The following is a 26,421-nucleotide window of genomic DNA, read 5'->3' on the forward strand; positions in this document are numbered from 1 at the left end:
GTTTGCATTGCATTGACTGCATGACAAATGGGATGCAGGTCGGCACAGTGGCGCAGCGGTAGAGGTGCTGCCTTATGCCCATCCCACTTAGGCGATTTTCTAGGCGACTACAGGTGACTGGGCAGTCACCACCACATGGTGACCGGGGTGTCGGTCTCCTCAGTCGCCCAAAGAATCGTAGCATTTTTCTGGTCGCCGCTGGATTTTGACTGTTCAAAACTTTTTGGTGATAGTCGGCTTGACTCCTCCTGATGTAGGAGCTGTCGTGGGTTGTCGCCAGGATTCCCTAGGTTGTCGCCGGGCGCTGACTTCGGTGAATTCTATTGGCGACTACCTACGTCATCCGGCGACAGGTACCGACCGGCGACTGAATGGTCTCACCTTGTTGCGGCTGGACATAGGTGTGGTCATAGGTGGACGTCCTAATTCCTCGCCGGTTGTCGGTAACTTGCCGGAACTTGACGTGGATTAGGTGGCGGGTTGTTGTAGACATTGTCGTAAGGGGGTCCAGTCCCTGTTTTTTCGGTGACCTGCTATGACTATGACAGTCGCCTAAGTGGGGCAGGCCCATTACAGCGCCAGACACCTGGGTTCGATCCTGATTATGGCTGCTATCTGTACGGAGTTTGTATGTTCTCCCTGTGACCATGTGGGGTTTCTCCGGATTCTCTGGCCTAGTCCCACACTCCAAAGACGTACAGGTTTGTAGGTTAATTGGTTTAGGTAAAATTGTATTTTGTTCCTGGTGTGTAGCATAGTGCCAGGGTGCGGGGTGATCGCTGGTCAGCGTGGACTCGATGGGCTGAAGGGCCTGTTTCTGCGCTGTATCTCTAAAGCAACATAAAGGCAGGAACAGCTTGCACGTAAGTTCTTACACCAGTAGAAAAGTGGTTCAACTCTCTCATTACACCTAGATTAGCAGAATGTTCAGCCTAACAAAGCTACGCAACAGAGATAGAGAGCAAAAACATACAACAGATGGCCTTCTGTGGGCAGAACTAAAAGATAAACCAGATTAGGCAAGCAATGTAGTGTGAATGAACAGTGGCATAACACAGACTCAATTGCAAATGAGTGCCTTTGGATTCGCCCGATGTGTACAGTGGGCAATATTGTCATATGCTGGTCACGATGTACAGAGTTGGACTGAGCTATATGTGTGTTTACGTTCAGTTCTACCAGTATAAATTTGTTTAGTTTAGTGATACAGCGTGGAAATAGGCCCTTCGTCCCACCGAATCAGCATAGACCAGCGATCCCTTTACACTAGCACTATCCTACAGATTCGGGACAATTTACAATGAAACTGAAGCCAATTAAGCTACAAACCTGCACGTTTTTAGGATTGTGAGGAAACCGGAGCACTCGGAGGAAACCAACACGGTCACAGGGAGAACGCACAAACCCCACACACACACAGCACCCGAGGTCTGGATCGAACCTGGGTCTCTCCAGCAGAATGGTACCATTCGGCTCCACCATGTCGGCGCCTCCGTTTCAGGGTGTTAGAGTTAGGGTTAGGGTATGGGTTAGGGTGCCACAGCAGTGGGCCAGTGGAAACCAATTTCCAAACTTGTTAACTTAAAGCTGATCTCACTTGCAATATCCCTGGAGAGGGTGATGAATCTCTGGAATTCACTATCCCGGAGTATTGTGACGCATGGAACACTTTTATTTATCTGGAGGTATTTACAGAGGTTAGGGTTAGGGTTTTAGGGAGAGGGGGGGGGGGAGAGGGGGGGGGGGAGGGGGGGGGGGGGAGGGGGGGGGGGGGGGGGGGGGGGGGGGAGGGAGGGGGGGGGGGGGGGGGGGGGGGGGGGGGGGGGGGGGGGGAGGGGGGGGGAGGGAGAGGGGGGGGGGGGGGGGGGGGGGGGGGGGGGGGGGGGGGGGGGGGGGGAGGGAGGGGGGGGGAGAGGGAGAGGGGGGGGGGAGAGGGGGGGGGGAGGGAGAGGGGGGGGGGAGAGGGAGGGAAGGGGGAGAGGGAGAGAAACACAACAGTTTGGAAACAAAACACGATGACTTTAAAATGCAAGAATTGTGGTTATCGCAAGTTCTTTCACACTGGTACACGCTAAAATATCTTGCATTATTGAATAACCTAACAGCTTCTTCACACCTCCCCTTGACAGCTTTTTTAAACTTTATTCGGCAATATTACATTTTGTGATTTCAGTGAAAGAGAAAAGGATTTACAAGAGAACTGATGAAGAATAAATCGGCCGAGAAACACTGGACTAACGATACAAGATACAAGATACAATTAAATGCATCTTGTATCTTGTAACGAACATTAATTGCAAAGACTTTGGCTGCATTGAGCATGAACAGAATCCATGCTGGCTGCGAAATGTACAAACCACAAGCAGTGCTTTCAGCTTCTCGAGTAATGGACCCAACCAAAGACACCAATACTTAGAAATCCGGCAGCTTTGAACATTTTCACTTTTAAATTGATTGGTCCAGTGAATTGACTCTGGCCTTGTCGAACAATCAGACTGTTAAACGGAGGCAAGAGTGCCCATTTGAGATCATCATTTACGTTAATCACGGTGTTTATCGTTAAACAGGGTGGCACAGTGGTGCAGCGCCAGACAACCAGGGTCGATCCACACTACCGGTGCTGTTTGTACGGAGTTTGTACGTTCTCCCCGAGACCTGTGTAGGTCTTTCCTGGGAGCTCAGGTTTCCTCCGACATTCCAAAGGCCTACAGGTTTGTAGGTTAATTGGCTTTGTAAAATTGTAAAAATGGTCCCTAGTGTTCGTAGGCCAATGTTAATGTGTGGGGATCACTGCTCAGCGCAGACCCGGTGGGCTGAAGGGCCCGTTTCCACGCTGTATCTCTAGACTAAACATTTATGAGATTAAGGTATCACATTATGGTTTAAGATTGGATTATCCAATTTTCCAGTTTTATGGCTCTTTTAGATCTCCAGATCCAGCTGCTGCTGCTCTTGGTTTGAACTATTTTCAATGCTTTGAAGGCACATTTAAACAAATATTAATAAGGAAACAAAATTGGGTTAAGCAAATTAATTTGTTAAAGGTCGGTAAACTTGCATGAGGGCAATGACAATGATACAAAGTGCTTCTAATGCATTTAATTTTATCACCTCCCTTGATGTGTCGAACCACAGTCCAAATACAAAAAGCATAGAGTGGCAAGCACTTCCTTTCACTTACCAATAAGTATAAAAACATTTATTTACAGACCAGATGGATGAACCACAGTTATGTGGTGCGCTGTGTCTCTTACTCAACCATCTGAAACTACCTGGCCACAAGTTATTATGCCACGGACCAGGATCGGTAATGGACTCACACTTCGGCTTTGCAACAACTTGAGTGAGGAGATGGTAATCATTTGTTCTCCATTGGTTACAACATTTGTTTTAAGAAAATAACCAGAGGGAAAGCTTCAACCTTGAACTAGTGAGCACGGGAGTATTGATCATATGGTACCTGTATCAATCCGATCCCTCAAAACTCAATCCCGGGCTTAGAGGGGCATCCATTCAGGGGCAGTCACGTGGTTGGAGTGTGAAGGACAAATGGCAATTGTAAAACAATGAAAAGTCGAAAGGGTTCCAGGTGTGAACTCCCATTTATCACCGACCAAGCTAAGATCATTTTGCTCAACATCTCCACTCAGTCTGCCTGAACCTACCTGATCTGCCGGTTACTACCCACTTAAACTCCTCTCCCATTCCCACACTGACCTTTCTGTCCTGGGCCTCCTCCATTGTCAGAGTGAGGCCCAGCACAAATTGGAGGAACAGCACATCGTATTTTGCTCGGGCAGCTTGCACCCCAGCAGCATGAACATTGACTTCTCTAACTTCAGGTAGCCCTTGCCTTTCCTCTCTCCCCCTTCCCCTTCCCAGCTTTCACTCTTACTACTCCCTTCCATATTCAACTGGCCATAATGTTGACAACATAGTAAATGGGTTCGTCCTTCAGCTCTGAATGACAATGATGGAGGGTGCCTTGAACCCACTACATCGGAGGGGAGCTGATTAAAGGAAGTCTTTAATTACATATTGGTCACAAATCACAACATGGTTCTAAAATCTTCACTGCATCATTTCTCCCCCATTTAGAGTTACACAGCATGGTAACAGACCCTTCGGCCCACCACGTTCATGCTAGCCATCTTTCAGACTTTAGAGATAAAGCATGGAAACAGGCCCTTCGGCCCACTGAGTCCACGCCGACCAGTGATCACAATGACCTCGTGATATCCCACACGTGAGGGACTCTTTACAATCTTTACCAAAGCCAATTAACTTACAAACCTCTACGTCTTTGGAGTGTGGAAGGAAACCGGAGCACCCAGAGAAAACCCACGAGGTTACAGGGAGAACATACAAACTCCGTACAGACCGCACCCGTAGTGAGGATCAAACCCGGGTCTCTGGCGCTGTAAGGCAGCAACTCCAACACTGCGCCACCGTGTTAATTCCATTTACCATGCCTTAGTCTGCAGCCTTCTATGGTTTGATGATTCAAGTATTCATCGAGACACTTCTAAAACATGTGAGTGTTTATATGTTTGCCACACCCTCAGAGAATTAATGACGTTCAATGGGCCTGAAATTTTCAGGAACAGGAAAAGACCTTTTTTCATTATTTTGTTTTAAAACAGAAACAGGTAACTCTGGAACCACTCCACCAGGTCAGGCAACTGTGGTTAGAAAATCTGAGGTAACACCTAAGGTTGGTGACCTAGACGGCACTTGCTTTCCCTCTCTCTCCATCCCCTCTCCCTCCTCCCACCAGCTGTCTCCGGCTGCATTCTATCTCTGTCCCGCCCACTCCCCTGACATCAGTCTGAGGGGTCTCAACCCAAAACGGCACCCATTCCTTCTCTCCAGAGATGCTGCCTGTCCTGTCCGACAATAGAACAGTCAAATGGAGATTTAGAGTGGCAGGTGGCTTGAAGCACAGAGTTAGTTACCTTTGAAGACAGGACACCGGCACCCTGCAATGTGGCTGCCTCACATACAGGAAGATAGCATTGTGAACATGGAATTGCAGTCAACTTAGTTGGATCAATGGCAGATGAATTGGTGCTTTACCTGTAAGGCGTGTAGGGAAGCACGGTGGCGCAGCGGTAGAGTTGCTGCCTTCCAGCACCACAGGGTTCTATCCAGAGTACAGCGACTGTCTGTGTGGAGTTTACACGTTCTCGCTGTGACTACGTTGGTTTTCTCTGGGCGCTTCGGTTTCCTCCCACATTACAAAGATGTATAGTTTTGTAGGTTAATTGGCCTCTGTAAAATGGTCCCTGGCGTGCAGGATAATGTCAGTGTACGGGGTAATCGCTGGCAGGCACGGACTAGGTGGGCTGAAGGGCCAGCTTCCACTCGGTATCTCTGAGTGTTGGGATCATTGGCTGGTGGAAAGAGGGAAAGGTGCCAGGGTTGCACCACTTGCGTTTGCAAATGGGGGATGGAACCATGAGAGGTGGGTGGTGGTGGTGATGGTTGAGTGGACCAAGGAATCGCAGAGGGAACAATCCCTTTGTAATGCAAAATCAACAGGAGAAGGAACACATGCCATGTGGTCGCATCGTACTGAAATATGGAGAATGATCCATTCTATATGGAGGGAACAGAGGTGGTTAGTCTTGCCTTGAATTGGTGCAGGAGAAGGACATTCGGCCCTTTGAGCCAGCACTGCCAATTAGTATGATCATGGCTGATCATCCTTAAATCAGCACCCCGTTCCTGCTTTCTCCCCATATCCCTTGATTCCATTAGCCCCAAGAGGTATATCTAACACTCTCTAGAAAACATAGTTTCATCCCTCTTGATTGAAGTTCACTTGACTTGAAAATAGTGTAGAATGTCGTGCTGAAGTCGAGGGGAGACTTGATAGAAGTACATCACATTATAAGGGGCATAAGTAGGCTAGATTCTCGATTAGTATGGGCGTCAGGGGTTTGGGGGGAGGGGGAGATAAGGGAAGAGAATGGGGTTGAGAAGGATAGAAGGCTGAATGGCAGAGTAGACTTGATGGGCCGAATGGCCACGGTCTGCTCCTATAACTTATGGAATTATCCATAATTCCAGCATAGTTATAAGATGAGCGGGGTAAAGCTTATAAGGTCACGTGCAGAGCAAGATGGGCGTTTAGTGCCTGAAAAGCACTGCCAGGGTGGTAAAAGCAGATATGAAAGTGGGCTTTAGAGCCTTTATATAGGCACATGGATATGCAGGGAATGGATATAGATCAGGTGCAGGCAGAGGTCCTATATATCACAGACATTGTGGGCCGAAGGGCCTGTTCTTGTGCTGTACCTTCCTCTGTTCTGCACCCTTGCCGTCATTCCCAGATATCATTTGCAGTATATTTTAGTGGTTCAGTTATTCCATTGGTTATGTGGGAACATTTCTGCCTTAACTTGCACCTATTGAACAGCTCGCGATATTTTATATTATTACTTTGTCTTCTCGTCAGGGAGAGGATTAGGTCCAACTACCAATCTTAAGGTTTATTTTCCAGCGAGGAGGGAAGCAAAATCCTTTAGTTTGTTCCATCCAGCTCAAACCCATAATTCCAGCCCAATGCTCCGCTTCCCATTCAGTATTTGTAGTACAGCTTTACTTAATGTCTATATTTAAACCTGTTGTTTTAAACAGCCCCTACTCCAGTTCAGGACCCACATGGCTCTTATTTCACCTGTGAAATGTTTTAGAATAAGGTGTTAGTTTATAATTTAGTTTTGAAGTACAGGCAAAAACAGGCCCTTCAGCCCACCGGGTCTGCGTCGACCAGCGATCCCCGCACATTAATTCTATCCTACACACATTAGGGACATTTTTTACATTTACCAAGTCAACAAACCTACGAACCTGTACGTCTTTGGAGTGTGGGAGGAAACCAAAGATCTCGGAGAAAACCCACGCAGGTCACGGGGAGAACGTACAAACTCCGTACAGACAGCACCCATATTCGGGATCGAACCCGTGTCTCCGACACCGCATTAGCTGTAAAGCAGCAACTCTACCGCTGCGCCACCGTGACCGAGTTTTGAGATACAGGCAAAACCAGGCCCTTCGGCCCACCGAGCCCAGGCCGACCAACGACCACCCCATACACACTAGTTCCATCCTAACACACGAAGGACAATTTACAGAAGCCAATCATGCTGGTACAAGAAATAATTTCATTGTTCTGTTTTTGGTACAGATGACAATTAAACACTAGTCAAAGTTCCTTTGCCCAGTAGGATTAGGGATGCGCAGGTTCGTTCAGGAACCTGACAGTTTTTGGGTTTGAGATACAGCACGAAAACAGGCCTTTCAGCCACTAGGTCCAGGCCAATCGGCGACTACCCATAAACACTGCTTCTACCCTACAATTTACAGAAGCCAATTAACCTAGAAACCCACACATCTTTGGAATGAGGGAAGAAACAGGAGCATCAGAAGAAAACACATATGGTCACAGGGAGGACGTGCAAACTCTGTACAGTCAGCAGGTTGGAACCCGGGTCTCTGGCACCCGCAAGGCAGCAACTCTACCAGTTGCGTCACTATGCTGCCCCACTTTTATGTTATGTAAAAGCCGCCTTATGTAATAATAACATCATTCTAAACAGGTTTTCAATCCCCAAGGGAATGAAACCAAATTTATTCTTACTGCAGTGACATGGTTCCTAGAACACTTTTTGGAAACAGAATGGTTGATTAATTGTTCTAGTAAAGTTATTTATCTATATTTCTTAGGGCTTAAATGGACATTTCCTCTACATGTTGATATCCGGAGTGTCTACTGGTATCAGGCTTGACCCTGTGTGAGGCTCACATTCCCACGTTGGTGGGCTTAAACTTGACCAGTTGATAAATTATAGCACCTCATATTCCATTTTGGCAGCTTACAACCCAGTGGTATGAAAATTGATTTCTCTAATTTCAACTAACCCTCGCATTCCCTCCCTCTCCATCCGGCCTGCCATATATCCCATCGTTATAAGCTCTTCCATAGCCAACAATAGACCATTGTGGGCTCCACCTTTCCGTGGTCATCAGTGCCAGCTTTGATTTATTCCGAACCTTTCACTATCCTTTGTTTCCCTTTCCCCCGACTCAGTCTGAAGAAGGGTTTCAACCCAAATTATCACCTATTCCTTTTCTCCAGACCCGCATTTTCTGTCTATCTCTAAAAATTAACTTTGTCAGAGCATTCAGTGACATAACAAATTTCGAAGAAAGTAGAGGCACTGGCATGTCTTCTTCCTGATATAGATCTACACAAGCCCGTGATTGTATCCAAAAGCCAGAACTTCAAATGACGCAACCAAATGATGGCGGCGCTGCCTTAGCAGCTGCGGCTCGCCTGCAGTCTGTCTGTTTTTTTCTTTTTTTTTTGTTGTTCTTTTGTCCTGTTTTGGTTGGTCTTTGGTTTGTTAGGTTGTGTATGTGTGTGGGTGGGGGGGAGAAACATGTTTTTGGTCTCTTCCTTTGGGGGGGGATGCGACGTTTCTTGTCGTATCCCCCGTCTCCATCTCCTCCGAGGCCTGATGGCGGAGCTGGGGCAGCGTTCCAGTGGCAGCGGTCCGACGCCGGAGCTGCGGTGTTCCGACAGCAGCGGAGACCTGGCCTCGGAGCTGGGGCAGCGGCAGCGGTCACCCGGCAGCGGCAACGGCGACCTGGCCTCGGAGATGGGGCAGTGTTCCGGCAACAGCGGCCACCCGACCCGACCGCAGGCCCAGTGTCGGGAGCTCGCAGGTCACAGACCTGTTCTCCAGAGCTCCCGCAACAACAGCTGCGTCCGCTGGACTGGAGGGCGGCAGCTTCGACCACCCTGGGCCGCGGAGTTGAACCGGCCCGTTCGCGGAGCTCGGATTCAGCCGCGGGACTTACATTACTTACCATCACCCGGCGGGGTCACAACATCTGAAGCCTGGATCGCCTCGGCGCAGATGGAGAACAAGAAGGGATGAGACAAAGACTTAAGACTTTTGCCTTCCATCACAGTGAGGAGGTGCCTGGTGAGCTCACTGTGGTGGATGTTAATTTGTGTTTATAGTGTGTTTTTGTCACTTTGGTACTATATGTAGGACTGCAAGGCAACTAAATTTTGTTCAGACCGCAAGGTCTGAATGATAATAAAGGCTACTTTGACTTTATGATTTTCATTGACCTGCATTATTCCGTGCTAACAATGGCCTTCAACAAAACAACATAATGGCTCCTTTGAAATACATTTCCATTCAAGACTGAAATGATTATATTTGGCGTAATGGAAGATGGGAATAAATTGAACACATCTCAAAATCTATTCCTTAACTATGGTTTAATAATAGCAAAAAAATTAATACTTAAATTTTGGAAGGGCACATCAATAGCAACGCTTAAAATGTGGATTGCAAGTATGTTGGACACCGCTCATCTTGAGGAAATGCGATTCCTCCTAATGGATAAACCAGACCAATTCATAACGAGTTGGTCTCCATTCGTCGTTTTTTTGGAATCATATGGTGCAACACAATTGTAAAAAATAACTGTTTCAGGACTGGACGAGGGTTGGTCAAGATTATAAATAATGATCTCCTTTTCTTTTTTATTTTATTTTATTTTCTCTATTTTCTCTCAACTTTCTTCATTTACTCGTTTTCTTTCTTCACACACTATATTTCACATCTTTCTATCCTTTACTATCTAACTTCTTTTTCTTATTCTAATCTTTTTTCAATGTAACAAAAAAAAAAAAAGTTGTACATAAAATGTATTCTGAAAATATATATTAGGCACTTTGGTGCCATATGACTACTTACTTCTAATAAAATAAAAAAAACAACAACAAAAAAAAAGAAATACATTTCCCTGAGAATGTCCACATATTATTTGTAGCCTTTTAATTGAAGACAAGGCTTGCGTCAGACATTCTGCATCTCCAGCCTCTGTCGTACCCCAGCTCCTTAATGAAGGAAGCTAAATTGCATGGATTGAACTGAACAGAACACCACCTACCTACAACACTGATGCATCGAGTCAATGAATCTTGTAACAGATAGATAGAGACCGTCTATCCAATTGAGCTATTCAAGTCAAAACAACTTGCATCAAGTGTCAAAACAAAAAATTGAGCGACCAAAATATTGTTGATGTACATGATTTATTGAAGTTAGACATAAATTGCTGGAGTAACTCAGTGGGACAGGCAGCCTCTCTGGAGAGAAGGAATGGGTGAAGTTTTGGGTCGAGACCCTTCTTCAGTCTGGTTTATTGAAACATTCCTATGTCACAAACCTTAGAGTCCGGTTATTATATCAGCAATATTGCCGTTGCCCTGGGTGTCCACATCTACATTGTATCATGCAAATTCTTGTGTCTTCAAGAGGTTTAGTTGCAAAGCCTTTATTCTCCCCACATTCCCTTCCCCATTCCCCGACTTTCTACACTAGGGGCAGTCTACAGAGCCCAGCCGACCAACAGATCCAGCTATTATAGACACAAAATGCTGGAGTAACTCAGCGGAACAGGCAGCATTTCTGGGTAGAAGGAATGGGTGACGTTTCAGGTCGAGACCCTTCTTCAGACTGAAGAGCCATCTTTTTCCAGGATGTGGTAGGAAACTGGAGCTTTCTTGGGAAATCCATGCAGTCACATGGAGAACACACCAGGCAGCTCTGGAGGTCAGGATTGACCCTGGATCATTGGATTTGTGAGCTGGCAGCTCAACCAGCTGCACCACTCTATGCTGTTAACTGACGTAGAGGGTGTCCAATGCAGTAACGAGGCAGGTGGAAGGTTGGAAGTCAAAGAAAGGAAGTTTTGTCAGCAGGAGAGAGACGTCGGTTTGTGGGCCAAGGGCGATGGAGGAGGCCCTGCACCAGCCTGGGGCTTAACTGGATTGGGAGCCACTAACGTACATCGAGCAGGTGGACCGGACATTTTGCAAATGGCGTCAAAGTATGGCTGCTCGTGCACGTGTGAGCTGTGCAAAAATAATTTCACTGTGCGGTCATACGTGACAATAAAGCACCCTTGAAGCATTAACTTTTGTCTCGGCGTGCAAAATAAATAATGCTGTATGTATCTAAACTGACAACAGGCCCAATCCATCGGAAGCAATGAGCGGAAAGTGGACAATATTCTATGTTATAGAATCATACAGCATGGAAACAGGCCCTTCGGCCCAACTTACCCACTGAGAACAACATGTCCTATCTACTACACTATGGTTGCCCCTTCTATACCTTCTATCCTTCTTTACCTATCCTATTCATGTACCCGTCTAATTGTTTTTAAACGCTGCAATAATCCCTGCCTCAACTACCTCCTCTGGCAGCTCGGTCCATAAACCCACCACCTTTTGCGTGAAAAAGTTACCCATCAAAATGAAATTAAATCTTTCCTCCTTCACTTTAAAGCCATGTCGTCAGGTTCTCAAATCCCCACCTCTGGGTAAGAGACTATGTGCATCTACCTGATATATTCCTCTCATGATTTTATACACATCTACAACATCACCCGTCATTCTCCTGCCCTCCAAGGAATAGAGTCCCAGTCTTCTCAACCTCTCCCAGTAGCTCAGACCCTTGAGTCCTGGCAACATCCTCATAACTCTGCACCCTTTCCTACTTAACAACATCTTTCCTATAACATGGTGCCCAGAACTGAACACAATACTCTAAATATGGCCTCACCAACGTATTATATAACTGCAACATGACCTCCCAACTTCTATACTAAATACTGTGACTGATGAAGGCCAATGTGCCAACCTTATCTATCTGTGACGCCATCTTCAAGGAACCATGCACCTGCACTCCTAGATCTCTCTGTGCTCTACAATACTCCCCAGAGCCCCACCATCCACTGTGTAGGACTTTCCAAAATGCAACACTTCACATTTCTCTATATTAAATTCCATCAACCATTCCTCAGCCCGCCTGGCCTACCGATCAAGATCCTGCTGCAATCTTTGACAGCCATCTTAATTATCTGCAAAGCAACGCTATTTTGTATCATCTGTCCTCTATGATCAGATAGCAGTTTGTAAAAGGATAAACTAGGAGCACGTTTATTGGTTGTGCCGTTTCATTTTTGGCTTGCTGTTGAGGTTTAAGTGTACCGCCCCCAGAGAATTAAGTACATCAAGACCTTTGTTCTATTTTAATTATCAACCCTTGGGTTGAACAATTTTCCATGCCAGTGCTGAGAACAGCAATCAGAAACCGTCGCAGACAGCACCCACAAACCAAAGAGATAAGTAGCTGACTGGCATGGAGAGAGATGAGAATTACTTGGCGTGCACAGAAACCACACACAGCCTTTTCAAGGTTGAGTGGCAAAGGAAGTAAATAGCTCTTCAAAATGTCAAGCCGTCTGTTTTGCCTCTTAAGTTATAGCCACAAGAAGAAACAGTTCCTGCAGCCGCACACATCTACGGCACCTCACTCGCTGCAAGCACACAATGACTTCTATTTCTTTGTACTTTATCTTGAAAGTTGTTGAAGTTTGTAACAAGGGACAGTAGTGACGATACAGCTCAATTTAAAACAAAATGACACTAAATGTCTGGAGTAACTTAGCGGTTCAGGCAGCATCTCTGGAGGATGTGGACAGGAGATGTTTTGGGTCGGGACCCTTCTTCAGTCATCCTTCTTCAGAGATGCTGCCTGACCCACTGAGAAGCCAGTATTGTGCATCTTTTCTTGTCAACCAGCAACTGCAGCTCACTCTTCAGAAGGTCCGAAGGAGGGTTCTGTGTGGATGTCTTCTATCACTTTTTCTCCAGAGATGCTGCCTGACCTGCTGTGTTACTCCGAACAAAAATGAAAAGGAAGTAGACAAAATGGGCTCAACAATGACAAAAACAAGCTGACGGCAAAAAATCAACTAGGCAATTGTCAACTCACGATAGACACAAAAAGCTGGAGTAACTCAGCGAGTCAGACAACATCTCGGGAGAAAATGAATAGGTGACATTTCGGGTTGAGACCCTTCTTCAGTTTCAGTTTAGTTTATTGTCACCTGTACCGATGTATAGTGAAAAGCTTTTGTTGCGTGCTAACCAGTCAGCAGAAATACAATACATGGTTACAATCATTAGACAATAAGTGCAGGAGTAGGCCATTCAGCCCTTCGATCCAGCACAGCCATTCACTGTGATCATGGCTGATCATCCACAATCAGTACCCCATTCCTGCCTTCTCCCCATATCCCTTGACTCTGCTATCTTTCAGAGCTCTCTCTAACTCTCTCTTGAAAGCATCCAGAGAATTGGCCACCACTACCTTCTGAGGCAGAGAATTCCACAGATTCTCAACTCTCTGGGTCAATTTAGTGTAAAGTCTTCAGTCTTAAGACGTCACTCAATATTTGTCTGGATGAAGAAGATGGATGTTAGGGTGTGTTAAATCAGGGACATGCTAAACTTGGAACAGATATAACGAGTGACAATGTGGAAGCATGCTTTTATCCTGCAGTCCATTGAAAAAACTTTAGCAGAAAGATTAATGTTGGCCATTAAGGATGTGCTGCGCAGTTTGCATTGTACACACTAGGTGGCGGTAAATACCAGTTCTCGACATGCGGAAAACGGCCGTAATGACAGAAGATGCAAGAATGCAAAATGTGAAGGGTCTCGACCCGAAACGTCACATGTCCAAGTCCTCCAGAGATGCTGTCTGAGTTACTCCAGCGCTTTGTGTCTGCTCTAACTTTGCCTCCGCCTCCACACTTACAACAACATTACACAACAACAGATTATTTTTTCTTTCACCAAATGAAAACTCAAGGTTGCTCCGAGGGGGGAGGGTGGAGAGGCAAAGGGACTATTGTGAAGCAACATTTTATCAGGAACAGCAACGTTAAATATACAATTAATCACACATCCATGGGAAATGTTTATCGATGTTTAAACTGGGCCTCTAATATACCAGTTAAAATACCTGCAGCTCCCGAATCACACCACTCAATGTTCCAATGAAGTAGAATGCAAGGACAATAAAAATAACTACATAACAGAATATCAGGGGAAATAGTTAAATATGTCTAGAAAGCATTTGCCTTTCAACGGTTAAGTAAAATTTGTGCTATTGCATTACATAACCGTAAGCAAAACCGAAAACAACAAAAGGTTCAATAGTCAAGAAACTGGTCTTTCTGTGCCATCCATCTTTAAACGGTGGTTATATTGGGCCAACATTCAACCGGTAAGGTGGTTTGTCATCAAGTACCTGCAGTTTGGAAATTTCACACTTGCGCACTTGTGGACATATTCTCTACAACTTAAAACTAACTTGCTTTTACTTCATTCTAACTTCTCATAGTGGCACAGCTTTAGAGTTGCTACCTTAAGGGGCTGTCCCACTGCAGCGACCTAATCTGCGAGATTAGAAGAGTTTGCCCTCGACTCAAACTCGCAGCATGGTCGACACGTGGTCCTGGTTGGTCCTACGAGGTCACTGGAACTCTCCTTCATGCTGGAGGGAAGTTCCCGAATACTCACGGCCTCAGCTAGGTCGCGGAAAATGTTTCAACATGCTGACATTTTTTTTGGCATGTTAAAAAGTTTTCCGCGAGTAAAATTTGGTCGGCATGGTTCTTTTTAACTTGTAGTGGAGTGAAGTGGGGTCGCTATGTAGTTACAGGCAGTGGAGGGCAGCCATAGACTGACTGGGCATTTTAATAGGCTCATTGGAGTGTTCAGGCCCAAGGAAAACCGACCGGTAAGTTAAATGCTCGCTTAACTTTATTATACTTCTTAAAAGTGTCTCCACTCCTTTTCCCCCCCCTTCTCCCTAAAGGACTGGCACTACACTGTGCAGCCGTCTTTGACCTTCCTCTTCATGTCGGCTCTGAATTTCAGACAGCGCTCCCCCGCTTTCCCTGGCTGTATGCGCGTGTGTGTAGTCGATACAGCCAGCTTGCGGTTTCAACGCCGACGGTCGATCCAGTTCGAGGTTTTCCAGGCGAGTGCCCTCTTCTTAACTCGCAGATTAGGTCGCCGCAGTGGGACCGTCCCTTTACAGCACCAGATACCCCGGTTCGGTCCTGGCCTCGGGTGCTGTCTCAACCGAAATTATATGTTCTCCTTGTGACCATGTGGGTTTTCTTCGTGTGCTCCAGTTTCCACACACATTCCAATCACGTGCAGGTTTGTAAGTGAGTTGGCCTCTGTAGATTGTCCCTTGTGTGCAAGATAGAGCTAGTATATGGGTGATCGATTATCGTTGTGGACTCAGTGGGCCGAAGGGCCTGTTTCACTGTTACATCTCTAAACTAAACAATAATGGAATTCTGCTAGCTGAATTTTATAGTCATCGAGTCATACAGCACAGAAACAGGCCTTTGGACCCAACGCCCAACGAGAGATTCTTCTTGAGGCATCACACTTGTAATTAGGAATACAGCATGGCAACCAGCCTTCGGCCCACACCAACCAGTGATCACCGGTTTACACCAGTTCTAATGTTATCTCACTCTTACAAACAAGGGGCAATTTACAGAGGCCAATTAACCTATAAACATGCACATCTTTGGGATGTGGGATGAAACCAGAGAACCCAGAGGAAACCCACGCGGTCCAAGTGAGAACGTGCCAAATCCACATAAACAGCAAAGTTGGGAATGAACCCGGGTCTTTGGCACTGAGGCAGCAGTTCTATCAACTGCACCACTGTGCTGCATTTATCTTTTACTTGCCATTTTCCACAGTTATTTGCGCTTCTGAAAACAGTTTACTGAAATACTTGAACAAAACACAAAGTGCTGGAGTAACTCAGCAGGTCAGGCAGCATCAGTGGAGGAAATGGATAGGCGACGTTTCGGGTTGAGACCTTTGCCCTCCTCAAAGATGAACAGCCAGTGTGAAGAAAACTCCATTGTACTCTATAATCCACAAGATTCAGAGATTTCTGTAACAGTTGTACTGGGTGCAAGTGAATCAGTATCCTGTTGCAACATCTTCCACTGGTGGCATTTGAAAGTTACGACAGATTATGTAGTGAGTATTATCACAACAGATCTTGGTGTGCGGTTTGAACTTTTTACTTTTATTGTATGCCAACTTTGTATTTTTATTTTTACTTCTACTATCTTGCACTATGACCAGACGCTAAACTGCATTTTGTTGTACCTATACTTGTATTGACAATAAAGTGAGAATTGAATTGAACATCTAATCACAGAGCACAAGCCGAAATATTGTCAACAAAGGCACAGTGGAACAGTGGTTGAGCTGTTGCCTTACAGCGCCAGAGACCCGGGTTCGATCCTGACTACGGGTGCTGTCTGTACGGAGTTTGCATGGTCTCACTGCGACTGCATGGGTTTCCTCCCACATTCATACAGATTTGTAGGCTAATTGGCTTCTGTAAAGATTGTAAATTGTCCCTAGTGTGTAGGATAGTGTTAATGTACGGGGATCGCTGGTTGGCGATGACTCGGTTGGCCAAAAGATGTGTTTGCAAACTGTATCTCTAAACTCAAGGAAACACGTCTCCGTGTCATAATGCATAACTCTGAGGGTCACGCCCTGTTATGCAGTAGCTAAAGAAAATAAAGCTTGGTCTGTACTTGTACATTAAAAAAAACCTTTAAAAGAGCTAGATAGAAATCTGGCCGGTAGTTAGAGCAAAATAGGATGACACTTTATTATACAATCTATTGTACAGTTAAGCAGAATACATACTGCTTCTAAATAACTCAGCAATAATACCCATTTGCACCATTGCCCACAGTATTTACTGATCCTCTGCCTATATTTTGGGTCTCTGCACATGGTTAATGATTAGTGCCAGGATGTTTAGGCACTCAAAAACTCTGAAATAGGCAGGCAAAAAGGCATAATAAAATTACAAAAAAGGCACGAAAAGGGCATTTATTGACAAAAAAGGCATAAAAAGGCATTTATTTCCACCACCAAAATATGGCTAAAAATGATAATATAAAGGTACACTACATTAAATGACCAAAATTGCCCGTTTGCACATAATTACTAGCATTGTTTTGGTGTCAAACTATGCCGTCTATCAGACAGAATATGCTTCAGTTGTAAAAAATGTATTTCTTCCTCAGCTAAGGTTCACTGGTGCATACCCGAAACAAGCTACAGACTCTATATTCATGTCGATATCTTGTGCATTACTACTACTTTTGAGAACATTAGTATTGTTTTCTATTTCTTCAAGATTTTTGTTAGCTGAAATCATTCTCTCACATTTACCTTAAGAGGAGGCCAGCTTGGGTATTTCGCTCGGGTAGTCCCAGCGGTATCAACATTGACTTCTCTAATTTTAGATAGCCCTTGTCTTCTCACTCCTCCCCCATCCCAGCTCTCCTTTTAGTCTGAAGAAGGGTTTCGACCCGAAACGTTGCCTATGTCCTTCGCTCTATAGATGCTGCCACACCCGCTGAGCTTCTCCAGCATTTTTGTCTATCTCCTTCTAGTCCTGTCTCTGCCTCTAATTTTCTTCCCCCCTCCCCAACATCAGTCTGAAGAAGTCTCGACCTGCAACGTCACCCATTCCTTCTCTCCATAGTTGTTGCCTCAACTGCTGAGTTTCTCCAGCATTTTTTGTCTACATTCGATTTTTCCAGCATCTGCAGTTCTTTCTTAAATAGATCTTGGAGAAGACTGAACCAGCGGGCAGTGGCACGAATGAATGAACGACGGGTGGCGTCCCAGGTTTCGCCCCGGTGGGGACGTTTTCTTGTAAGTTATACTATGTTAACACGTTAATAATAACATTAATATTAACATGTTAACATAGAAAACGTCATTGTAATCACGGTACAACTAGAGAAAATATCAAACAACCTTTTAGCAAAACGGCAAAAAAAGGCTGATTTAAGCACTTGATCGTGAAAAAGGCATTACGTGGTGAAATGAACAAAAAATACATGAAAAGGCACATGGCATTCATGGTAAAATCTTGGCTCTATTAATGATTGTAAAGTTTTGGGATTGTTCAGAGGGCCTTACCTTTCATGTTCAGTAAACACCTCAGCAACATAGATTATAACAGATTGGTATTTTGCATTCTAGCAACATTACGAACGTTTTCATTTGACAGTTTAGTTTGGAGATGCAACATGGAAACGGGCCCTTCGGCCCACGACGACCATCGATCACCCACTCACAGTAGTTCGATGCTATCTCATTTTCTCATTCACTCCTTACACATAAGGGACCATTTACAGAGGCCAATTGACATACAGGTACACTAGCTCTATGTTGTCCACTTTGGCTTCCTACACACTAGGGGCAATTTACAGAGTCTATAAACCTGCGCGTCTTAGGGATGTTGGAGGAAACCAGAGGATCTGGAGGAAATCCACAGTCGGATGGAGAACGTGCAAACTCCACAAAGATTTTTTTATTGTTGTCTCACCTCCCAGAAGACTCGTGCCTCGTGATCAATGGGGGTGACATTGAGACTATACAGTCAGTGCAGGCAGATTGGGCAAGCTGACCTTACACTGGCCATACTTTCACTAGGGGCAAGAGTTGCATTCAGTGAGTTTACGTGATTTAATGGAAAACGTTTGCTGGCCATCTAGAGATGGGGAAAAACAAGGAAATGCAGGTGCTGGTTTATAAAAAAAGACACCAAGTGCAGGAGTAACTCAGCGGGTCAGGCAGCATCTCAGGAGAACATGGATAGGCGACACTATGGGTCAGTACACTCCTTCAGCCCGATTATAGGGCGGTGGCAGAGTGAAGAAAGCTGAGAGGTGGGAAAGGACAAAGCATGGCAGGTAATAAGCCAACACAGGCGAGGAGGGCGATTTGAAAGGCAAATAGTTGGACAAAGGCCAGAAATGAAAAGACAGAAGGTATGAGACAAAAGGATTGAAGAGTTGCAAACTTTGAAGCTAGAGGAAAGGATGTAGGTGGAATGGGAGAGATAGGTGTGAGCCTAGGTGGGGCCCAGGGGAGATGGGAAAGGCATGGGAGGTATAAATATGGTAAAATGGAGAGGCTTATAGAGTTACCTAAAATGAGAGAATTCAATGTTCTTCTAGAGATGTTCCCAGGTTTAGCTTCATTATTGTCACGTGTACTGAGGTACAGTGAAAAACATTGTTTTGCATGCTATCCAATATAATGCTATAAAAGATACAATCAGGTCAAACTCAAGTACAATAGGCGGAGCAAAGGGGAAGAAAGTTCAGAGAGTGAAATGACACAGCAGAAATATCCAGTGTAGCAGCCAGAAGTTACGAAGAAGAATCTCAACCCGAAACATCACCCATCCCTTTTCTCCAGAGATGCGGTCTTACCCGTTGAGAGTTACTCCAGCTTTTTGTGTCTATTTTAAGTTATTGGTAACCCAGCCTTAATGGATATCTTTATGAATACAACATTAGTTCTTGCCACCCAAAACAAACCAAATAAACAAGAGATTTTAAAGAAGTACTTGGATAAACAAAGCTTAGAAAATTATTTGGGCAGAATCTAATATTAATGATTTTAAATCTGACCGCTATGCTCTCGGAAAGTTAGGATGCGTTCTAATTAAAGTAGTGAAATTCTGAGGAGAAAGATTCCTACTTATTGGCACCGCTGGTGGACCTGGTGCCTCAGAGCCAGACAACAGGCTTCTACACCAAGCTAGAGTGCTGTCTGTGTGGAGTTTGCACGTTCTCCCTGTGGGTTTCCTCCGGGTGCTCCGGTTTCCTCCCGCATCCCAAAGGTTAATTGGACTCTATATATTGCCCCAAGCGTGTAGGGAGTGGATGAGAAAGTGGAATAACATAGAACTAGTGCGAACAGGTGATTGATGGTCAGTATAGGTGGCCCAAAGGACCTGTTTTCATCCTGTAGGGAGTGTAAAATACATTTTTCACCATGACTGTCAACCTTTAAAGATATTTCATCTTTGACAAACATGGTTTAATAGAGGAGTTTCGTTAGTTATTAAAGTGTACTTGAATCTTCAGAGGTAAGATGCTGTAAAAATATAATGAACAACTGTGTGGATACGATTGTTGGCACTGAATTTACATTTTTCTAATCCAAAGATACTTCTACCTGCGTATTATGGAACATTTTACATTATGTTAGCAATATAAAATTGCCAATTGTGCAAATGCATTGAGAACATATGTATTGATTCAAGAAAGTAAACATTTATAAACTGAAAGAATCTTTGCTTAATCTCTTTAATACGACAGCAACACATAACAAGATGATAAAATCCCTCAGAGATTTTTCAAAACAAATATTTTCTCATTAATGTGTAGGAAGGAACTGCAAATGTTAATTTAAAATCGAAGATAAGCACTAAAAGCTGGAGTAATGCAGCAGGTCTGACAACATCTCTGGAGAAAGGGAATGGATGACATTTCGGATAGACCGTGTAAGAAAGAATTGCAGGTGCTGGTTTAAATCGAAGGTCGACACAAAATGTTGGAGTAACTCAGCAGGTGAGGCAGCATCTCTGGAGAGAAGGAATGGGCGATGTTTCGGGTCAAGACCCTGCTTCAGACTGATGTCAGGGGAAGGGGCAGGACAAAGATAGAAAGTAGTCAGAGACACTAAGTAGTGGAAGAAATAGGAAGGGGAAGAGGATGGAGAGAGAGGGAAAGCAAGGGCTTTCTGAAGTTAGAGAAGTCAATGTTCATATCGCTGGGGTGTAAACTCACCAAGCGAAATATGAGGTGCTGTTCCTCCACTTTGCGCTGGGTCTCACTCTGACAATGGAGGAGGCTCAGGACAGAAAGATCAGATTGGGAATGGGAGGGGGAGTTGAAGTGCTGAGCCACCGGGAGATCAGGTTGGTTAAGACGGGCCAAGTGGGGGATAGACCCGTCTTCAGACTGCGAGTCAGGGGGAAAGGGAAATCAAAATGAGAGATATAGACATTGATAGAGAGATTTAGAACAAATGAATGAAAGATATGCAAAAAGGTAACGATGATAAAGGAAACAGGCCATTGTTAGCTGTGGGCTAGGTGAAAACCAGTTACAGACGACTTTGAAGCTAGTACAAGTTGGATGGGGGGTATATTATTGTTAATGTGTACTAATATAATACTCAAACAATAATTCTAGGATTGGCGAAAGAAACAAGAGTGGTCTAATGTTGAGACATGGAGTTTGAAAACAGAATAATAAATCACCACATTAAAAACTCTTAAGCATTGCTGGTGATCCGATTGAGGAAATCCAAATAAAACATTACATGCATTCACTGGCCCGATGCATGCCGTTTTAGTTTGGTTTAAATTGCACTTTTAAACCAAACCAATTAAGTATTGATTAAAAATTGAGCAAAGTTTTGAAGGGATGAATGAAATAGAACACTTTTATTGAGTTCATTCCTCTGGAAAGATGTCGTATCCTTTAAAAAAAAAACTAATGGCATTCCTTTGCAATAAAGTAAGTTTGTCAAAGAATATATATTTGGATAAAACTCTGGTAGAAATTGATAACTGATACTTTAGTCTGCCTGAATGGTGATGGAGAACGGACCTACCAGTTGGCCAAGTTCCGTGCCGAAAGAGATGACACTCGTTTAAATTGGGGCTGCACATAAGGATTCAGATTCAAGTGTGATGAGGTTGTGCTCTGCAGATTTCTAAAGATATATTCCAGGTGGTAATGTATTAATCTCTTCTCCATCAGACATTACAAATATACGGTCTGCATCATTCTAAGATGTTCCCCAGGCTTATCAAAAAGGGATAGCAATTACCAAAAAAAAGGAGCTTGCAAGATTTCAGATTCAACTTGAAATCTTTAATCTCCGGAGAACATGGCCAAATTACGCTTCAGGTCGGGACCCTTCTTCAGAACCAGCAGGAAATGTCACCTGTCCAAGTTCTTCAGGGATAGTGTCGGTTCTGATGAGTTACTCCAACACTGTGTAACCTGGTATCTGCACTTCCTTGGGTCTGAAACCTTTAATCACCTTGTATCCTATACATAATTGGGCCAAAAGTTAGCTCATTTGGAAAAAAAAGATAGGATTTCACTTTATAACAAGCTTCACATGGGAACAAACATCATGCGTATTATATTTTTGCAAATTTCTATTAGGAATGACAACATTCTTTTTATTACATTAGGCGAAAATAACAATCAGAATCAAAGCCTCGGGTTTGTTTAACAATGGTTCAAAGAATGACCAAAACATACTTGGTTCTGGTCGGACAAAGCCCCAAGCCAAACCTCATTTAGTAGAAAGGGCAAACTGTCAAGACTACGCAAGACTATGTCTTTCTACTGAGGGAGCTCTTACGAGCATCTTTACAACAACAAGCAGCATTTTCACAGCTCCAGCTTCTATTTAACAGTTAGTGAATGCAACACAAGCCAACTCCTTATGCAAGTCATGTATAAAAAGTGGAAATAACAATGGGGGAACAGAACTCTCCAGGAGAGATCTTGAATAATTACTGTATCTGTTAAAAGTCAAACCATCGGATTACTCACTTGTCAAGAATCAATTAAAAATCATTCAAATTGTTCAGGGAATTTACATTAATTCGTAAATTGTTGGATTTCCTTAAGAAAAAATAATCAAAGATAAAGGAACAGTAAAGTCCCAGAGTGTGAATGCCAGCACACTATACTTACAGCATTTTGAAAGGGAACATTTTTTCAATTCAAATGCTGTCAGATTCAGTATCCGAAAACTAAATTAACTGTTGTAGGATGACAGAAACGGAATAAAATTATTCAGGTTGTTAAAAGAGCAAAAATGCTAAAAATGGAAATATGCAGCACATCATCACAATGGAATCTATCTAATGATAAATATCCCTGCACTAATTTTACACGTAATACATTAACCTTGGCGGGGCTCTAACTGTATAGTTATATAACAGCTGAAAGGAACACTCCATTTTCCTTTTAGCCAACTATTACTTCACCTTCGTAGAACACCTGCCAACTCTAATGCAAGGCATTGACCCCTTTTCCCCTCAAATCCATTGGTTTTGTCAGCTATCCATCATCTACTCGACAAAACTGAAGAGCAAATCATAGATGGGGTAAATGCAGAGATTCTTTCACCCAGTGTACAGGAATTAAGAATCAGAGGATATAGGTTTAAGGTGGGGGGGGGGGGCGAGATTTAATAGGAACCCGAAGGACAACTTTTTCACATAGTGTGTGGTAGGCATACGGAACAAGCTGCCAGAGGAGGTGGTTGAGGCAGGAACTATAACAGCATTTAAAAGACACTTAGGATAGGTACATGGACAGGAAAGATTTAGAGAATAGGCGGACCATTTGGTCGGTGTGGACAAGTTGAGCCGCAGGGCTCGTTTCCATGCTGAATGATTAGACCTTTAGGGTCAAAGACGCATGCAGAACAGAAACAGGCCCTTCGGCCCTTTGAGTCCAAAGAACCCAGGGGGCACCTTTGTCAGTCAGAGGGTGGTGGGTATGTGGAATGAAATGCCTGAGAAGGTAGTTGAGGCAGGTATGTTGACAGCATTTTAAAAACATTCAGACAGGTACATGGATGGGAAAGGTTTTGAGGGATAAGGGTTAAAGCAGGCAGGAGGGACTAGCTTAGAAGGTCAGCATGGACAAGTTGGGCCGAAGGGCCTGTTTCCATGCTGTACGACTATTAACGAAGAGTATAAATTGGATGAGTGGGTCTTAGGTTTCAAGATGTTCTTGGGGATAAAGAAATTGTTAATTTCAGTGGAAGATGCTAATACAATGAGCACAATGACAGTAATAGCACTGACTTTGGAATAAACTGACACTCGCTTTTGTTTCTCTGCTCTCGGGTGTCTCTCAGGGCGTGACGTGAAGGGTCGTAATGATGCAAGACTTACACATGGGGAGGAAGAGGTGGAAAGTCTTAGCGTGTTGAAGAAATTTAATAGGCCCATCTTTTCACTGAACGTACCAAGAAACAAAACTGGACGCGATATAATATTCTAACGGAAACTAAGAATTTTTTTTTAATTTAGATGCCATTAAATTTTAAAAAGCATAAACATGCCTACTGTTCCCATTCTTTATACATTTGTAACCACCATGAAATAGAAAATATTTTAGACATGTATTTTCCTCAGAGAAAAAGCATCTTCGTCTATTTATTGTTCTGAATAAAACAAGGAATAAAAATGGAACATTTAAACATTCAGAATTATCTCAAGGAAATTTAATGCCTGTAATCCCGCAATTCCAGTCACAGTAAACCTTCTGTAATATTTAGATTTTATTCACGCCAATCGCACAACAGATACAGTCGTCAACGCCAACAAGGCTTCATCTGCTTCCTCTTCAAAGGATCTACGGATCTTTCCACTAAATCAGCAACTATCCAGTATTCTAACGGGAAAATAATCTGAATTACCACACCGACGGGCATTCATAACAACAGAGGGCTCCCAGCAACTGTCCGGTCACCATGATATTGTTCTATTAATCGTCTATTCCTCCATTTTACACCCAAACTCAAAAGCTTAACATTCACACCATGACACAATTTTACTCCATTTTACATCGAAACTCTTTCGTGCAATTTGACACAGAAACCTAAATTGTGTATAGTTCGACAGTTCCCAAATGTATTTTTCAAAATGCACACACATTTACTACTGAATGTAACTAATGTGAGATTTTGTTGATAAAAGCACTTAGATAAGGCAACCAAGTTGACAATTCCAGCTTCAAGACTACTGCCACACTTGCTGATTTTTTAAATAAAAATCCAGTTTTAATTTATTTAATTGAAACAGCTACATTCAGCTGCAGCAATAAAACTTAGCCAATCTTACGCACAATCAGTATACAGAACCTAAATATTTCGTGGAATACTTTCTTCCCCTGAAAGTTGACAAAGGTGAGAAGATGGGCTGTCAGGATAATTCCATACTTGGTGACTTTTCTTGCTGGGCTTTTAAAACATATATAATTTAAATGCCAAGGACAATGCCTCTTGCAGAGCGACACGTTCAATACAAATCATAATAAATAATTGGGCACATTTGGAGAGTACAAACTCCTTGAACTTTGATCCCATTTACACAGAGGGCAGCCCGCTTTATTTTGTACCTTACGGTGGGCGCATTGAACGCAGTGCATGTTGCCCCCGTTTGTCCTGATGCTACAATGTTGTTCAGTGCACACATGGACTGAGATGCACAGAAGCACTCGGCCGCCCCCGCATCTCCTCCTCCAGATTTATCCCTTCTGACAGATCTAGGTCACTGGGACGCTCTGACAGTCTGGCACTGACGGCCGAGTACACCGCAATCAACGCTTTAAATAAAAGTTCCTGCAGTTTGCAAATGTCGCAAACAAAAAGTTGCAGGGCGCAGATTGTTAAACGCCAACTTTGCACGGTCCATTCCTCCTCCCCGCTTGGGCTGAGACAAGAAGCCCCGCGTTGACCCAATCCGTCAGCATGCAAGGGAACCCAAACAAAATGCAAGCAACGACAACAATCCCCGATCTCTTTCCAGTGCAATGCGCAACAGAGAATTATGAACATGGACACTAAACACACACAGCGGCTGTCGGGGAAGTGGCAAAAGATGAGTTCGTAGCTTGCATCGGAGCCCGCAATAGTAGGAAGAAAACATTGCAAGTTTCGGACCCATGTGCAAAGCAAAACTAAAGTTAGGGAGTCTGCATTCATTAGATAATAAAAAAAATATCACAGACATTGCATTGGAACCGCTGCCCCTTTACTTGGAAGCATAAACTGCAGGAAATAACAGGTGCCAACGCACGCAATTTAAAATAACAAAACATTGCATTCTTGCTTTTCCACGAGCGTCGACTTACCTCTCATGGTTGCAGCTTGCAAGGTGCTCTCATGGGCTGAGGTGAGGGGGGGAAGAGTAGGGGGGAATGGGGGGGGGGAGCTCGGTGCTCCGCGGCGGTGCACACAGTTGCGCGACTGCCCAGTGCTCGCGCTGCCTCCTGCCTGGAATTCTAGCCCAGATTGTCAGCGGCAGGCATGTGCCGCCCTCACGTGACGTCTCGGCCCCCCCCCCCCCCCCCCCACCCCCAGCGCAGCGCCCCGCCCCCTCGCCGACGGCGCACAGCCCTGGCCCCGCCCCCTCACCGACGGCGCACAGCCCTGACCCCGCCCCCTCCCTCCCAGTGGGCGCGCATGCGCTGCTCTCCCTCGCTCCTGCTTGCTCGCTTGCTTGCGCTTCCATGCAGACGGGAACTTTTCATTTTGGGAGGTTGAAAGTTGCAAACAATTTCTTCCTCAAAAAACTTGTTGCCATAGCAGCAACTTTTGGATACAACAAGGAGCAAAGTTGTTACATGTGAAATATAGAGTTGTTTGTATGCCTATATATATATATATATATATATACCTATCTATATATATCTATATACATATGAAATATATTGTATGCCTATAGTATATATATATATATATATAGGCATACAATATATTACAGTTAAAACACAACGTACATATATATACGCATACAAAGTTTCTATACATACATATAAGTGTAAGAAAGA

General features: G+C 44.2%; 1 protein-coding gene across 1 annotated transcript in view; it reads right to left on the minus strand.

Annotated features, from left to right (window-relative positions):
• Positions 1 to 25,778, minus strand: part of LOC129711368 (nuclear receptor ROR-beta-like) — a 73,141-nt gene extending 47,363 nt beyond the window's left edge. Inside the window, exon 1 of the mRNA XM_055658982.1 lies at positions 25,723 to 25,778. Coding sequence (XP_055514957.1) covers positions 25,723 to 25,729 — 7 coding nt within the window. The 5' untranslated portion in view covers positions 25,730 to 25,778. The remainder of the gene's footprint in view (positions 1 to 25,722) is intronic.
• Positions 25,779 to 26,421: the final 643 nt, after the last annotated feature.

This window comes from Leucoraja erinacea, chromosome 29, assembly GCF_028641065.1.
Source record: "Leucoraja erinacea ecotype New England chromosome 29, Leri_hhj_1, whole genome shotgun sequence".
NCBI lineage: Eukaryota > Metazoa > Chordata > Chondrichthyes > Rajiformes > Rajidae > Leucoraja > Leucoraja erinaceus.